Genomic DNA, 16698 nt, shown 5'->3' with positions numbered 1-16698 from the left:
CCAAGTTATGAACGTCCGACTTATAGACAACTCATACTTATGAACTGAGGAAGGAGAACACCGTCCGCCATTTTAAGTCATTGCCGTTGACAGTGTTGAGTGTGCAACTTTGTATTTGGCTTAAATTTTTCTTAGCAAGATTCACCCTGACCCCGCACCCCCCCCCCCCCCCCCCCCGTTCCAGTTGGCTGGTGGCATAGTGAGATCAGCGCTGGGCTTGAGAACAGCGGTTCCCGAGTTTGATCCAGTGACAAACTGTTCCCATGCCGAGTTAACATCGATCCAGTGACTCTTGTACCATCCGTGCCGGGTTGATGTTGAGATCACAACTTGTCCTCATAAAAAAAACACTGCCACCTCCAGTTTAAATTCCCACACGGAATATTGTGGAGGATCAAATACCCAAACCCAGCACAGCCCCCACTTGTCCCATTTAACCTGCCTCAGTGCGGTGGACTTTAGGACCCGGGGAATTCAGTGCGGTGGTCCTTAGGACCCAGCGGACCTCGGGAGCCAGCAGAGGTCAGGACCGGGACCCGCTGCCCACAGTGTTTCTGTTCCATTGATGGGAAGTGATCTCGATTGAAAATAAAGTGGAAATAATAAAGTGTTTGGAAAGAGGTGAAACGCCATCGGTCATTGGAAAAGCGTCAGGCTACAGTCGGTCAACGAATGGAACAATTTTAAAGGATAAAGTGAGAATAATGGAGCATGTGAAAGGCTCTGCCCCGATGAAAGCTACAATTATTACTAGGCAACGCAGTGGTTTAATTATTGGAATGCATACGTTTAATTGTTTTATATGCATAGAAAGGTAAAATATTTACTATATACTAAGACAAATGTTTGACTGACACTAAATAATAATGGATGTACTTGTACTTACGTACAAATCCGACTTAAAGACTGACTCAGGAATGGAACTCGTTCCTAACCCGGGGACTGCTTGTATCCTGATTAGGTTAATGATCTGATAGATCAATTCAAATGCAAAGAAATGCAAGAAGCTACAGAGAATGGTGCACTCAGCTCAATACATCAGGGATACAGCCCTCCCTACCACTGGTAGCACTAACATGAAATGCTGCCTCAAGAAGGCAACATTACAGATCTCTACCATTGGAACCATACCATCTTATCATAGGTAGTATCATGCTGGAAGCACAGAATCCCAAATTCAACCATTTGGTTTTTGAACCAACCAGCACGATCCTAATCCCACTACCTCAGTAACACTATAACCACTTTGTATTACAATGAACTTTATTTTTTCTTCTAATTGTGCTCTTTTCTGTAAGAAGGTGGTGTGTCAATAATATATTTAACTTATGCTTTCTTGTTGCTATTGTGCATCTGGTTCCTGCATCATTAAAATGGTGATCAAGAGAGATCTGCAACAATGTGCCAAGGAGGATAAAAAAGCCTTTGTTCCACTTATTGAGTACCCTGATATGGTAATCACTAAGTATGTATACTTTCGTTGAATTGTTTTTAAAAATGCTGCAATACCAGTACAGTACAGGAAATGATATTGTTAAATGTTTAGGCATTTTGGCCCAAGATTGAGATTTAACATTGGAAAAATCATGGTATACACGGCTAATATAAAAATTTTCACTTAATTGTTCAACTTTGTGGTAATGCAAGCAATTAAACTGCTACAAGCTTTTACAAGAGAGTTGCTTACATATTTCAATATTTTTTAAACCTACATCTTTATCAATCAAAATAGAAATAAATGCTACTCAAGGAAAAATGATTCACATGCTTTATAAGTCTCAATAGTTTAGAATCTTCTGCAAAATAGAGCAATTCCAACAATTTGTTTCAAACAGTATATGAATCATTTGAGGGCACTACAAGCTATTTAATACATTTATATATTTTAAAAATAGCAGATCATGCAAGAACTTCAAGGAATTGAAACTTTTTCCACCCATGATTACCCTTAAGAATACAGGAAATGCAGCTACGAGATACCTGAAAATGAAAACAAACTTACGATGTCAATAAAAATGCTCCATCTGCACATCGTTCCAGTGCTTTACGAGCAGGAGGTTTTGCTGCAAATTCCACATAACCTTTCCCTGTAGGCTTTCCACGGTCATCAACAACAACTACTGCTCTTTCTACAGGTCCAAACTGAGAAAAAGCCTGTTCCAACAACTCATTAGAAACAACTGGAGAAAGATTCCGCACAGTCAAAGCCGCTCCATGAGTAGCAAAGCGAATACGTAGAGGTCGATTCCTCAGCATTGTACCATCAAGTTCAGCCTTTGCTATTTCAGCCAACGTCCTGGTTTCCTACATGAGAAAGCATGTTATCAATTGGAAATGCAAGTTAATTGTTATTTTATCAAAATTTCAGTTTAGGTGTGTTAGACATTCTAGTCTCACCAAGTTAAATGAAGGTAATCCACAACAGGTTCATAACATTCTGCTTTAAAACTTGAATTATGCTTTCATAATTCCAATACTGCTTTGTTTATTCAAGGTCACCGAAAGTTTTAGGTCGATTTACTTTTAAAATTAATTAAACAGGGACATCAGCTACCAGATAGCATTGCAATAGGGCATCACTGGTCCTGTCAGCTCCATTAATGTATCTCAATGAGCTCAATTGTACAAAAGTGTCTTTTTGAAGAGCAAGTGTGATATATTTCATATTGAGGTCTCAGTTTTATGCCAAGGAAGGTTGGTAACCCTTTATTTGAAAAGAATCACTGATTCTGTGCAAGTAAATGGAGACTCGGATGACGAAACCTGAAAAAGCAGTATCTGCTGAAGGAACTCAGGGAGGTTAGCAGCATTTACTGGCAGGGAAAGGGTTTGGGAGAAAGATTTGTTAATGTTCCTGCTCCAAACTCAGAATAAGCTTTTAAACCGAAAAATTGATAATTCCTCACCTTACAGATGCTATTTAACCCACTGAGATACTCCAGTAAACTGTTTACTAGACAGATTAAAAAAAAACTAAGTTCAATTTTCACATTTCATTTCCTACCCAAGTACTTAATTAAGAGTAGATTAACCAGCCATTATTATCACACAGGTTCACAGATAAATTTCCATCTCAGTGACATTTGTCCATATTTTCCCCCAAATATCCATAAATGCATCAATCTCCATTCTGAATAACTTCTCACAGTTCTCTGAAATTAATTCTGCTGACACCATCTCCCGCATGTCACTATAACATTTACCAGACCATCTGTTATTTCACTGCAAAGACACCCTTCTCAATTTTCACTCCACAATCTATGCAACAATCAGAATATTTTGCCTCTGCTTCATTTCATTAATTACACCAAACTTATCAAAAAGACTTAATCAATGCAATATATTTCATGATTTTACATACACTTCTCAGAAATGCAACAAACAATTTGGAAAATTCTTAACAGATACAAACAAATAATCACATTTAAGATACTAATGGAAGCATTTCCACACTACAGCAATGAAGAATGATTCTTAGAAAGAATTGCATGCTGACAAGATCGAGGAATTGATTGCAGAGGTCAAGAAGGGGTAGTTGGGAGAACATGCACGAGCCCTCATTGAGTGATGGAAAGGATGAGCAGCTTCAAGCTCAAAGAATCCATACTGTGTCCAATACATTGACACAATCACAAAAAAAAAAGGCATGCCAGCTGTTCTGCTTTAAGGGGAGTTTGATAGTTGGTATTTTATCAAAAATGACCATTTTCACAGATGTACGGTAGAAAGCATTCTGATTGCCTGCATCACAGCCTGGTAAGGAGCCTTTAATGCACTGGATCCCACAATGCTGTAGACTCAGACAGCTCCATCATGAGCAAACCATCAAGGTCATCTTCAAGGGGCATTTCCTCAAGGCCCTCAACATCTTGGACAAGCTCTCTCATTAATACCATCAAAGGGCAGGTATAGGAGCCTGAAGACCCACACTAAATATCTTAAGAATAGATTCTTCTCTCCCCCCCATTAAAAATTCAAAACCATCCATGAAACCATAAATGCTATATACTATCTCATTATTCATTTTTTTCACTATTTTGTAACTTATAACAAGCTTTACATTCTGCTCTGTACTGCTGCCACAAAACAAGAAATTTTACAACATATGTCAGTGATAATAAAACCTAACTGTGGTTGTTTGATTTTGAAAAATAGAAAAAGCTCTTCGCACTCCCTCAAAGCTGAACAGGTAACTAGCTAATTGGTTCTCAGTTTACAGGCTGATCAAATAATGTAAGCTTGGTTAAATAAACTTTCTTTGTTAATGCTGTCCTTTAAGAAATCTACTAAACAGAAACTTCAAATCATGCTGGACAATATTCAAAAAGTGTAACACCTCTTCTGCTCTGCAGATAATAGCTGGTTTTTATAATTATCTTCAAGATCTTTCAATGGCCTGTCCAAAAATTCAAGTGGACGAATCTCAGATTAAATAAGGTACAAGATAACTAAACATTGAGAAGCAGAATCTTCATTAATAAAAAATATATACAGTGGCATGCAAAAGTTTGGGCACCCCAGTCAAAATTTGTTACTGTGAATGGCTAAGTGAGTAAAAGATTAAATGATCTCCAAAAGTCATAAAGTTAAAGATGAAACATTCTTTTCAACATTTTACGCAAGATTAGTGTATTATTTTTGTTTTGTACAATTTTAGAGTGAAAAAAGGAGCACCATGCAAAAGTTTGGACACCCCAAGAGATTTGAGCTCTCAGATAACTTTTACCAAGGTCTCAGACCTTAATTAGCTTATTAGGGCTATGGCTTGTTCACAGTCATCGTTAGGAAAGGCAGGTGATGCAAATTTCAAAGCTTTATAAATACTCTCATTCCTCAAACCTTGTCCCAACATTCAGCAGCCATGGGCTCCTCTATGCAGTTGCCTAGCACTCTGAAAATTAAAATAAATGATGCCCACAAAGCAGGAGAAGGCTATAAGAAGATAGCATAGTGTTTTCAGGTAGCCGTTTCCGCTGTTCATAATTTAATTAAGAAATGGCAATTAACAGGAACGGTGGAGGTCAAGTCCGGAAGAGCAAGAAAACTGCTCATAGGATTGCTAGAAATGCAAATCAAAACCCTCGTTTGACTGCAAAAGAACTTCAGGAAGATTTAGCAGACTCTGGAGTGGTGATGCACTGTTCTACTGTGCAGCGACACCTGCAGAAATATGACCTTCATGGAAGAGTCATCAAAAGAAAACCTTTCCTGCGTCGGCACCACACAATTCAGCGTCAGAGGTTTGCAAAGGAATATCTAAACAAGCCTGATGCATTTCAGAAACAAGTCCTGTAGGCCAATGAAGTTAAAATAGAACTTCTTGGCCGTAATGAGCAAAGGTATATTTGGAGAAAAAAGGTGCAGAATTTCATGAACAGAACACCTCTCCAATTGTTAAGCATGGGGATGGATCGATCATGCTTTGGGCTTGTGTTGTAGCCAGTGGCACGGGGAACATTTCACTGGTTGAGGGAAGAATGAATTCAATTAAATACCAGCAAATCCTGGAAGCAAACATCACACCATCTATAAAGAAGCTGAAGGTGAAAAGAGGATGGCTTCTACAACAGGATAATGATCCTAAACACACCACAAAATCCACAATGGACTACATCAAGAGGCGCAAGCTGAAGGTTTTGCCATGGCCCTCACTGTCCCCCGACCTAAACATCATCGAAAATCTGTGGACAGACCTCAAAAGAGCAGTGCATGCAAGATGGCCCAAGAATCTCACAGAACTAGAAGCCTTTTGCAAGGAAGAATGAGTGAAAATCCCGAAACAAGAATTGAAAGACTCTTAGCTGGCTACAGAAAGCATTTACAAGTTGTGATAATTGCCCAAGGGGTGTTACTAAGTACTGACCATGCAGGGTGCCCAAACACTTGCTTCGGGCCTTTTTCTTTTTTTGTTATTTTGAAACTGTAAAAATAAAAAAGTAATCTTGGAAATAAAAAAATATTAAAGAAGTGTGCCATCTTTTACTCACTTAGCTATTTACAGTAACAGAAATTTTGAACGGGGTGCCCAAACTTTTGCATGCCACTGTATATTGTATGACTATTGAAAAACTAAAGCCATGTCCTTCATTCAACAAATCATAGGCTTAATCCACAATTTAGATGTTGATTGGCCAAATGTAGCAACCAGTCCTCTCACAATCAAAGAAAATAGGCACAGGAAGAATCTTTATTCCTTTCTAGAGATGCTGCATAACCTGCTGAGTTCCTTCACATACCCTGAAGTCTACACTATAATTGAGTGAGATCTTGGGTGATCATTTGACATGAACACATTTTTTGCCGAATTTCCAATTACCTTTGTATCTAAAAATTTCCTAAATCTCAACTATGACTACTTATTGCAAAGGTAACTTCAGACTCCCCAGAAATCTGCAGATGCTAGAATTGCAAAGCAACATACACAAAATGCTGGAGGAACTATGCAGGTCAGGCAGCATCGATGGAAATAAACATTTCGGGCCAAGAGCCTTGGTCATTTTGTGTATGTTGCTTTGAATTTCCAGCATTTGCAGAATATGTGTTCTGGGAATCTTTCTCATTAATCCAACTCAGAGGTCATTTCATCCTTTGAAACTCTCTCGACAATCTCTTCACCCAAGCACTAAACTGGATCGACTACAGGGTATGTATCTCTATCTTTAGGTTTGAAAATCCACAATACACACAATTCGAAATTAAATGTCCAAGCCTTGGCCATATGATCAAGGACTTATTTTTATATTTCAATTCCTTGTAACAAAGGCCTTCTAATAACATTGACTTTTCCTATTGCTCCCTAAATTAGCAAGTTTATGCTCTCAGAAATGAGCATTAACATTTAAACGATGATTTCAAGATGTCATATTTCTTCCTCCCATTGAAGTGTATTTAAATTCAAGCAACAACCTCTGAAGAAAATCAGTGGGCCAAGCAGCATCTGTGAGAAGGAACATTCAGCATAAGAAAACTTAATACAAAATACATAAAAAGTGCTTTGCAAAACTACACATTCAAAAGTTCAAAGTAAACTTCTTATCAAAGAACATGTGTTACAATACAGTACTTTTGAGATTCATTTTTATAGGCATTTACAAGAAAAACTAGACTGACAAACACCAATGTTCAAAAGACAAACTGTAAAAATAAAAATAATTAGGCTATCCACCGTGGCTCAGGAGGGTAATAATTGTTCCTGAAGCTGTTGGTGGAGGGCCTAAAGCTTCTGTACCTGTGACTCAAGGTAATATCCAGAAGAGGGCCTAGCCTGGATGGTGAGGGTCTAATGATGGATCCTACTTTTCTGCAGCAGCACTCCTTGTAAATGTACTCAGTGGTTGAGAGAGCTTCACCTGTGATGAACTGGGCTATATCCACCACTTTGTCACCTTTTCTGTTCCTTAGAGTCATTTGATCAATATGTTCAACAGTGTTATCACTAGTCCACCAATCACCTCAACTCCTTTATCAATCCTCCCCTGCTCCTCTTTATAGTGCCTACCTCGCCATAACTGGGAAGTCGAGAGAACATACACCTGTCTTAATTGAAGGGTTAACAGAGGAATGAGTGAGCAACTGAAGTTCCCGGGCATCAATATCTCAGAAATCCCATCTTGAACCAAACACACTGATGCAATCATGAAAGGCCATAAATCATAGGAGCAAAATTAGGTGTTTTAGGCGCTTGCAACACTGTGTGTCAGACAGAGTGGTCAGCAGCACTGGGGCTCCACAGGGAACTGTCCTGTCTCCCTTTCTCTTCACCATCTACACCTCAGACTTCAACTACTGCACAGAGTCTTGCCACCTTCAGAAGTTTTCTGATGACTCTGCCATAGTTGGATGCATCAGCAAGGGAGATGAGGCTGAGTACAGGGTTATGGTGGGAAACTTTGTCACATGGTGCGAGCAGAATCATCTGCAGCATCTTTTTAATGTGAAAAAGACTAAGGAGCTGGTGGCGGACCTGAGGAGGGCTAAGGCACCGGTGACCCCTGTTTCCATCCAATAGACAATAGGTGCAGAAGTAGACCATTCGGCCCCTCGAGTCTGCACCGCCATTCTGAGATCATGGCTGATCATTCACTATCAATACCCAGTCCCTGCCTTGTCCCCATATCCCTTGATTCCCCTATCCATCAGATATCTATCCAGCTCCTTCTTGAAAGCATCCAGAGAATTGGCCTCCACCATCTTCCGAGGCAGTGCATTCCACACCTCCACAACTCTCTGGGAGAAGAAGCTCTTCCTCAACTCTGTTTTAAGTAACTGACTTCTTATTCTCAATCCATGCCTTCTGGTACTGGACTCTCCCAACATCTGGAACATATTTCCTGCCTCAATCCTATCAAATCCTTTAATTATCTTAAACGTTTCAATCAGATCCCCTCTCAATCTCCTCAATTCCAGCGTGTACAAGCCCCATCTCTCCAATCTCTCTGCGTAAGACAGTCCTGCCATCCCAGGAACCAACCTAGTGAATCTACGCTGCACTTCCTCAATTGCCAGAATGTCCTTCCTTAAACCTGGAGACCAAAACTGTACACAATATTCCAGGTGTGGTCTCACCAGGGCCCTGTACAAATGCAAAAGGACATCCTTGTTCTTGTACTCAATTCCCCTTGTAATAAAGGCCAACATTCCATTTGCCCTCTTCACTGCCTGTTGCACTTGCTCATTCACCTTCATTGACTGATGAACTAGGACTCCTAGGTCTCTTTGCATTTCTCCCTTACCTAACTCTACACCGTTCAGACAATACTCTGCCCTCTTGTTCCTGCTTCCAAAGTGGATAACTTCACATTTATTCACATTGAATGACATCTGCCAAGTATCTGCCCACTCACCCAGCATATCCAAGTCTCCCTGTATTCTCCTAACATCCTCTTCGCATGTCACACTGCCACCCAGTTTAGTATCGTCAGCAAACTTGCTGATATAGTTTTCAATGCCCTCATCTAAATCGTTGACATAAATCGTAAAGAGCTGTGGTCCCAATACAGAGCCCTGTGGTACCCCACTAGTCACCTTCAGCCAGTCCAAGAAACACCCATTCACTGCTACCCTTTGCTTTCTATCTGCCAACCAGTTTTCTATCCATGTTGAAACCCTGCCCCCAATGCCATGAGCTCTGATTTTACTCAGCAATCTCCTACGTGGCACCTTATCGAATGCCTTCTGAAAATCTAGGTACACAACATCCACTGGCTTACCCTCATCTAACATCCTTGTTACACCCTCAAAAAACTCCAACAGATTAGTCAAGCATGATTTGCCCTTGGTAAATCCATGCTGGCTCGGCCTAATCCTATTACTGCCATCAAGATGTGCCACTATTTCGTCCTTAATAATGGACTCAAGCATCTTCCCCACGACTGACGTTAGGTTAACAGGGCGACAGTTCTCCGTTTTCTCCTTCCCTCCCTTCTTGAAAAGTGGGATAACATTAGCCACTCTCCAATCTTCAGGAACTGATCCTGGATCTAAGGAACATTGGAAAATGATTACCAATGCATCCGCAATTTCCTGAGCCACCTCTTTTAGAACCCTTGGATGCAGACCATCTGGACCCAAGGATTTATTAGCCTTCAGTCCTACCAGTCTACTCATCACAGTTTCTTTCCTAATGTCAATCTGTCTCAATTCCTCTGATATCTTATGACCCTGGCCCATCCATACATCTGGGAGATTGCTTGTGTCCTCCCTGGTGAAGACAGATCTAAAGTACACGTTAAATTCTGTTGCCATTTCCCTGTTTCCCATAACAATTTCTCCCAATTCATTCTTCAAGGGGCCAACATTGTTCTTAACTATCTTCTTTCTCTTCACATGGCTAAAAAAGCTTTTGCTATCCCCTTTTATATTCCTGGCTAGACTGAGCTCATACCTGATTTTTTCTCTCCGTATTGCTTTTTTAGTTAAGATCTGCTGTTCCTTAAAACTGGTCAGTGTGGACATGGTTGAGGATTACAAATACCTGGGGATACGAACTGACAATAAACTGGACTGGTCAAAGAACACTGAGGCTGTCTGAAGGGTCAGAACCGTCTCTACTTCCTGAGGAGACTGAGGTCCTTTAACATCTGCCAGATGATGCTGAGGATGTTCTAAGAGACTGTGGTGGCCAGTGCTATCATGTTTGCTGTTGTGTGCTGGGGCAGCAGGCTGAGGGTAGCAGACACAAACAGAATCAACAAACTCATTCGTAAGGCCAGTGGTGTTGTGGGGGTGGAACTGGACTCTCTGACGATGGTGTCTGAAAAGAGGATGCTGTCCAAGTTGCATGCCATCTTGGACAATGACTTCCATCCACTCCATTACATTCTGGTTAGGCACAGGAGTACATTCAGCCAGAGACTCATTCCAACGAGATGCAACATGGAGCATCATAGGAAGTCATCCCTGCCTGTGGCCATCAAAACTTTACAACTCCTCCCTTGGAGCGTCGGACACCCTGAGCCAATAGGCTGGTCCTGGACTTATTTCCACTTGGCATAATTTACCTACTATTATTTAATTATTTATGGTTTTATATTGCTACATTTCCACACTATTCTCGGTTGGCGCGACTATAACAAAACCCAATTTCCCTCAGGATCAATAAAGTATGTCTGTCTGTTTAGCCCATTGAATCTGCTCTGACATTCAATGTTGGACAATTTATTTTCCCTCTCAATCGCATTCTCTTGCCTTCTCTCCCCTTTGAAATCCTTCTTAATCAAGAACCTATTAAGCTCCATTTTAAAAATACCATTTTAAATAACTTGGCTTCCACAGCCAAATGTGATGATGAACTCCACAGAATTACTACATTCTCACTAAATAAGTTCCTCAGCTCTTTTCTATAGGGACAGAAGGTAGCTTTTCAGCAGCTCGACTTCATTAGGAGTTTGACAAGATTTGATATGACAGTAAAGACTCTTGTAAAGTTCTACAGACATACAGTGAAGAGCATTCTGACTGGTTGCAACACTGCTTGGTATGGAGGTTCCAATGCTCAGGATTGAAAGAGGCTGCACAGGGTTATGGACTCAGCCAGCTCCATCACAGGCAAAACCATTGGACATCTTGAAAAATCCATTCAGGACATGCCTTCTTCTCATTACCACCACTGGGGAGGTAATACTCAAAATTTTAGGAATAACTTCTTTCCATCCGCTGTTAGATTTCTGAGCAGTCAACGAATACTTCAGTGTGACTTCTCTTGTGCACTTTTAATTTATGTTTGTGGCTTATAGTACTACTTATATTTTCACTATGTTTTGATAAAACATTTATCAAAGAATGTACAAATTATATAACCTTGAGATTTGTCTCAAGGACCCTCCCCAAAAAAATCAATAAAGAAAAATAAAGACTAACACCCAGAAATCATGCAAATAGAAATGAGCAAGAGCTTTCTCAACCAAATTGAGTCCTTAGATCCAAATCCCCTGGAGCAACCCAGAGTAGGCCAAAGCCTTGGTCTGAGTTCATCATATTAGCAGAGCAAGTCGCTGTGAAGCTGACAGACATGAAGTACAGCAGCAGGGGCAGTCTCACAGCCTCAGAGCCGCGGAGAGAGGAGTGATCATTGCAAAAGAACAAGTGAAACTGGCCTGGCTCTCACCTCTGTTCCTGACAACGACTTTCCAGTCTGTCTGGGACAGTGTTTAAATTGTCCAAATAGCAGATCAGGACCTGCTGCAGCAAACCACTATGAGCCTAGCCTTTGTTGCCCAGCCTGAAGCCATTCTCTAACTCTCCAAACTGGCTTGGTTCTTAGAGCGATCCAACCTTGCAATCATCTAAACTCCTCTGCTTCAACTCCTCCTCTATGAATCGCTCATTCCAACTCCATCACATCAGCATGGCTCATCCCTCAAATTCATTCTCCTTTGTTCCCCGCTTCATTGTTTGTGGTGATTGTGGTAAACTATTTACTTCATATTATCAGTGATAACAAACTTAATTCTGTTGCTCCAGATTTAAGCATCTGCAGTCTTTTGCATCTCATTTTGTTTTAATATTATCCAATTATTCATCTTACTATTCAAACTCTTTACTTCAATATATTTTCAGTCTCTACATTCTCTTCTAAGTCTACAGTATCATAAACTAACAGCTACATTATCTCATCTTAATTGGTAATAAAAATTGTGACTAGCACAGGCATAGTGGGTCCTAATGTCCTTCCCTTGGACAATATCAGTGGTGTGGAGAGGGGAGACTTGCAGCTTGGGCAACTGCCGGTCTTCCACAAAAAAAAACTTGCCCAGACTTGCACCCTGGCAACTTCCCAAGATGCAAATCCATGGTATGTTGAGACTAACTGAGGCCTACTACTAGTGACATTAATCTTAGAGAATTGGTGAAGAGGCAAGTCTTCTGGGGGGGGACACCGAGACCAACATCCGGTGCTGCTGGCAGATCATCAACTCAGTCAAAGATGCTCTTTGGTCGGCCCGAAACTTGATGGTCTACCAGCACACGGAGATGTCCATGGGGGAATGCTGCCAACTGGCACATTCTTGGCTGCAGGAGTACATGTTGAGGGATGTACTCAAACTCGGTGCAGCCACTGCAAGGGCCCGGTGGTGAAGGACCACAGTCTAGGGTCCTTCTCCCGTGGGAGTTGAGGGGTGGGGGGTTGGGAGTATGGCCCCTAAATGTAAATATGAAAGAACAAAGTGCCACACAGGTGGCAAAACATCAGAACTTTGAAAATGCAAGGACAGTAATGGTACCAACTGTAAAGAATTGAAAGTCTTTGAATGGTTATTGTATATAATTTTATTTTGGAATGAAGTATATTTTGTTTAATAATTTTTTTTAAAAAGTCTTCTGTTTATACAAAGACCATGTACTTTCCAAAGCATTTGATAATCCAGATACAGTAACTTCCTACTCACCCCTTCTAACTACATAGTTACAAATCCCTCATTTTTGACAAATGCAAGTTTTCTTTAATAAAACCAAGTTACGAGTTTCCAAAATCTTGACAAATAATTACAGAAACTTAATAGATAAAGCATATTGATCTATATTCCCCAACTTTTCTTGCTCTTTTTTACTACTGGTCAATATAGGATCAAAGAAAAATAACTTTTTAAAAACTACATTCTAAAGTGTGCACAAACCAGTTTCCTTTAATTGGTGAAAACAAACACAGATTTCAGGAGCATTCATCTTTCAGAAAGGAAAGAAGCAGCACATACTGCAGCCTAAAATGAGAAAAATATGCTAGAAGTATTCAGTAGTTCAAGCAAAACCCATGGCAACAAAGTAATATTGACATTTCTCGGTGATAACATGCATGAGGTCTACTGGACTCTCATATCCCTCAACTTCCAATTGTCTTCCACTTTAATTCTGCATTTTCACCTTCATCCACCAGACTGTGGTATCCTACTCTACTACGAGACCCAATGCAAGATTGTACAGCTTCCATCTGGGTATACTGCAGAGTTCCAGGGTCAAATTTCAGTTATAATTGTTTCTCAATTTTTATTTTTCCATTTGTAGCCTAGTCTGCAGAACAATAACAGCATATAACTGCATTATATAACTGAGACATAGAATCATTTACTTCCACTCCTTTCAACGGTAGCCCCAGGAGTTCCATCATCTCACTCATATTCACTGTTATTAACGTTTGTTTACTCCCTTTCCCAATTTTGACAAAAAGTAGGTTTTGAACATAAACAAGAACTTTGTGTTATTTTTCAAAATATAGTTGTTTGTAAAAGCTTCCAACACTCAATCGTACAATGAAATATCGAATGAAACTAGATCCTACATAATTCACTTAATTGGAATACAACAGCAATACTTTGAACGTAGATGCAGTTAACGTTAATACTGAAGTAGAAAACGTGTATTAGAAGTGAATGGGTTGGAATATTATTCCATACATGTTAAGATTTAAGCCTGACCATGTTCTGATCTGTCCCTTGAGACATTTTTGGGACTAAAACTGTTAGCAAATTACAAGCCAATTGCACATTGAATGTTAACATTTTTATAAACAAAATTTCAGTTCAACGGCCAACGGCGGCCTTACAATTATGCGAAATCATAATCTTGATTGTCTTTCACATACGTGAACAAAAGTCTTGCAGGCACTTCAATGCCAACACATGCCTTTCATAAAGAGCTATATTCCACTCAATAATTAAGTACGCGCACATCTAGAGACAACACCTTTAATCCATGGCACTATCTCCACTAAATCTCACTTGCAAATGCAAAATGTCCAAGTTAATGAAAACATTAGACAACCTGTCGGCAATTATAGAATTGGTGAATAAAGCCTGACCAGATTTAACATTTCCAGTATGTTTTAATTTATACCTTAGATTGTTTTTAAAATACGTAAACTTTGATCCCAATTTAAGGTTTCGAGAAAAATGACCAAAAGCGTGAACGCCGAGTCTGGGCTGTTGCAGCCCAGTCTAATAACTTTCTCCAGTATTATTGGCTTTATACAAGAATTTTGAGCTGTATGAACAAACATGGCGCTTACAGTCTCATTAAACCAAAACATGCTAAACTCACCAACCGAATAAATCCAAATCCGCGATCCCGGTTGATAAAAACCTCGGAAGGGTCCCCATACTTCCAGAATAATTTCTTGAAATCCTCTTCCTTTATATCAGTGGGTAAATTACCAACGAAGAGTCTGCACCTTTGAGTGTAGGTCTTTTCTCCTGGCCTGCGAAAATTTTTAATATCCACTGTAAGTGGTTCACCTTCTCCGCCTGTCACGATTTCTTCAAGATCCGCAGTGTCATAGTCTCTTTTTACTGGGGAAATACGACTGTTCTCCAATTTCACTTGCTTTAAATTCCGGTTAATTTGATTCGACTGCATCTCTGATGTCCGTAGGCTGTAACCAGGATTCCGCCAAATACTCAAAAAATCTAATAACGGAGTTGAAATAAAGCGACACGACTTCCCGCATATAAACTCAAAATGGCGGCCGGAGTGCAGCCCTCCAGCGCTTGAACCTGAATGACGTCGAGCAGGCGACGCTACGTCGACGCTGTTGCATTGTGGAAGCTCCAGAATGCTCTTTCCAGTCAGCATTACTCTTGAAAGGGCATCTCCGAAGAAACTACAATTCCCATCAATCATTGCCTCCCTTGCTTGTAATTTATAGACAGTTATATGAAAAATCTAATTTTCCTTTAAAACTCGTCTATGAAATAGGTGGTAGTTTGAAGGAAGTTAATCTATTATTTATTTTTTATATGTTGCCACTTGGTTCCCCGCCAATCACAGAGCGCCCTCTTCAGATCAGGATCCTGAGCAATGTGCTGTAACCCTCTGGACTCAACCTAACGTGTTGACGGGAAGATGACGTCGTCATGAAGAGTGACAGGCCGTAGGAACCACAGAAGGGTCAGGATATCTTCCCCCTTGCGAGAAATATGAGCAATTCACCAACCAGTATGCAGCAAAGGCGGGACTTCTACGATCAAGTTAGAGTGACGTGAAGACTAGCCCGGGACTAGAACGAGTGCGGTCGGTGTAGATCTCTGGGAAATCGGGTAAGATGTGATATTAACCATGCTTGCTTTAACCTCTATTTTTAATATGTTATAACGGCTTTGGGTTCAAAACAAGTACAATGCAGCTCTAGGATTTCATCAGTGAAAATAATAGTCAATTGAGTAAAGTTTCACTTGTCCCGCCTCTAATTTTCCCTTTTTAATCCCCCGCACGTATTGTTTCGCTCGCTCTCTAATGGCGGACGTGCGTTAGTACCGCAACGAAGGGGGTAAACTCGCGAGGGATTGGGGGGAGGGGGGAAGGAGGAGGGCAGTCTTGGGAAAAATGCTCTTCCTTTGGGAATTTTACACATTTTTAGAAATTAGTTCGTATCCCAAAAGCAGTGAAAATCCCAAACAATTTATATTTTTCTTGAGCAATTGGGGCATTTTATTGTGTTTTTCTGCAGTTAGAGGAAAAAAAAGCTGTTTGTTGTTCTTTCTCTTTCCCCCATAACAGTTTTGCGAGAGTTATTCTTAACCAATGTTGAGTGTTTCTATGCAATTTATTGTTAATTGCTAGATTGTTAATGTTTACCCTTTTGCTGCTTTCCTTTGGTTTCTAATCCCGAATGGGTAGTTATTTTTTTCTCTGCCAGCATTGTGGGTGTGAATAGGAAAACGCACCGACGCTCGCCACAAGCGATTTTGATGCGTGTGTTGAAGGCGGGGTGGGGAGAAGGGAACCTCGCGGAGATTGGTGTTAACCTCTGAGCTGGGATGTTTCTTTCTCTTCATTTCGCCTCTAGGCCACAAAAGCAAAATAATGCATCCTTCTTGTTGCAGTTAGATGGTATTCTTATGGATCTTGACACTTTAACTTGTCTGTGATTGGTTGTAGGGTAATGGGAAGGGGTTGAAAAGATTTCCGAAGAGAATCCAGCCCAGATTTTGGGATTAACCGCTGTCCTTGATCCAATCCCTTTTTTGCGTTTCACGTATGGAAAGTGGTTCAGCACCCTGTTTTGATGGCTTTTGTTAGTCGATATTGAGGCTGTATAGAAACTTGAGATCTATCCAGTTGTTTTATTTAATAACAAACATTTCAGAATAGTAGAAATCTTGTCGATTGGTTCCTTTCCCCGTTATCTAATAGTTTTTTTAACGGAAATAAACGACTTGAAGGCAGTGATGGTACATTTTGTGATGTGTTGCTGATTGAGTTTGAATT

The 16698-nt window shown here is 40.3% G+C and overlaps 2 protein-coding genes across 4 annotated transcripts in view; one reads left to right on the top strand and one right to left on the bottom strand.

Moving 5' to 3' along the window:
* Positions 1-14971, bottom strand: part of LOC132391282 (paraspeckle component 1-like) — a 127822-nt gene extending 112851 nt beyond the window's left edge. For 2 of the 3 annotated variants that reach the window (XR_009511155.1, XM_059964241.1), the window contains exons 1-2: positions 14533-14971; positions 2003-2304 (exon numbers count right to left, since the gene is read on the bottom strand). Coding sequence is in view for 2 of the 3 variants with exons in the window: in XM_059964241.1 (XP_059820224.1) it covers positions 2003-2304; positions 14533-14847 (617 nt within the window). In the remaining variant the exon portion in view is untranslated. The remainder of the gene's footprint in view (positions 1-2002; positions 2305-14532) is intronic. The other variant, XM_059964242.1, reaches the window with a different exon arrangement.
* Positions 14972-15448: 477 nt separating this feature from the next.
* Positions 15449-16698, top strand: part of zmym2 (zinc finger, MYM-type 2) — a 154386-nt gene continuing 153136 nt past the window's right edge. The window contains exon 1 of the mRNA XM_059964236.1: positions 15449-15527. The gene's annotated coding sequence lies outside the window, so the exon portion shown is untranslated. The remainder of the gene's footprint in view (positions 15528-16698) is intronic.

This window comes from Hypanus sabinus, chromosome 3 (genome assembly GCF_030144855.1).
Source record: "Hypanus sabinus isolate sHypSab1 chromosome 3, sHypSab1.hap1, whole genome shotgun sequence".
NCBI lineage: Eukaryota > Metazoa > Chordata > Chondrichthyes > Myliobatiformes > Dasyatidae > Hypanus > Hypanus sabinus.
Note: the sequence above shows the minus strand (reverse complement) of the source record. Positions and strands in the feature narration are given on the sequence as shown.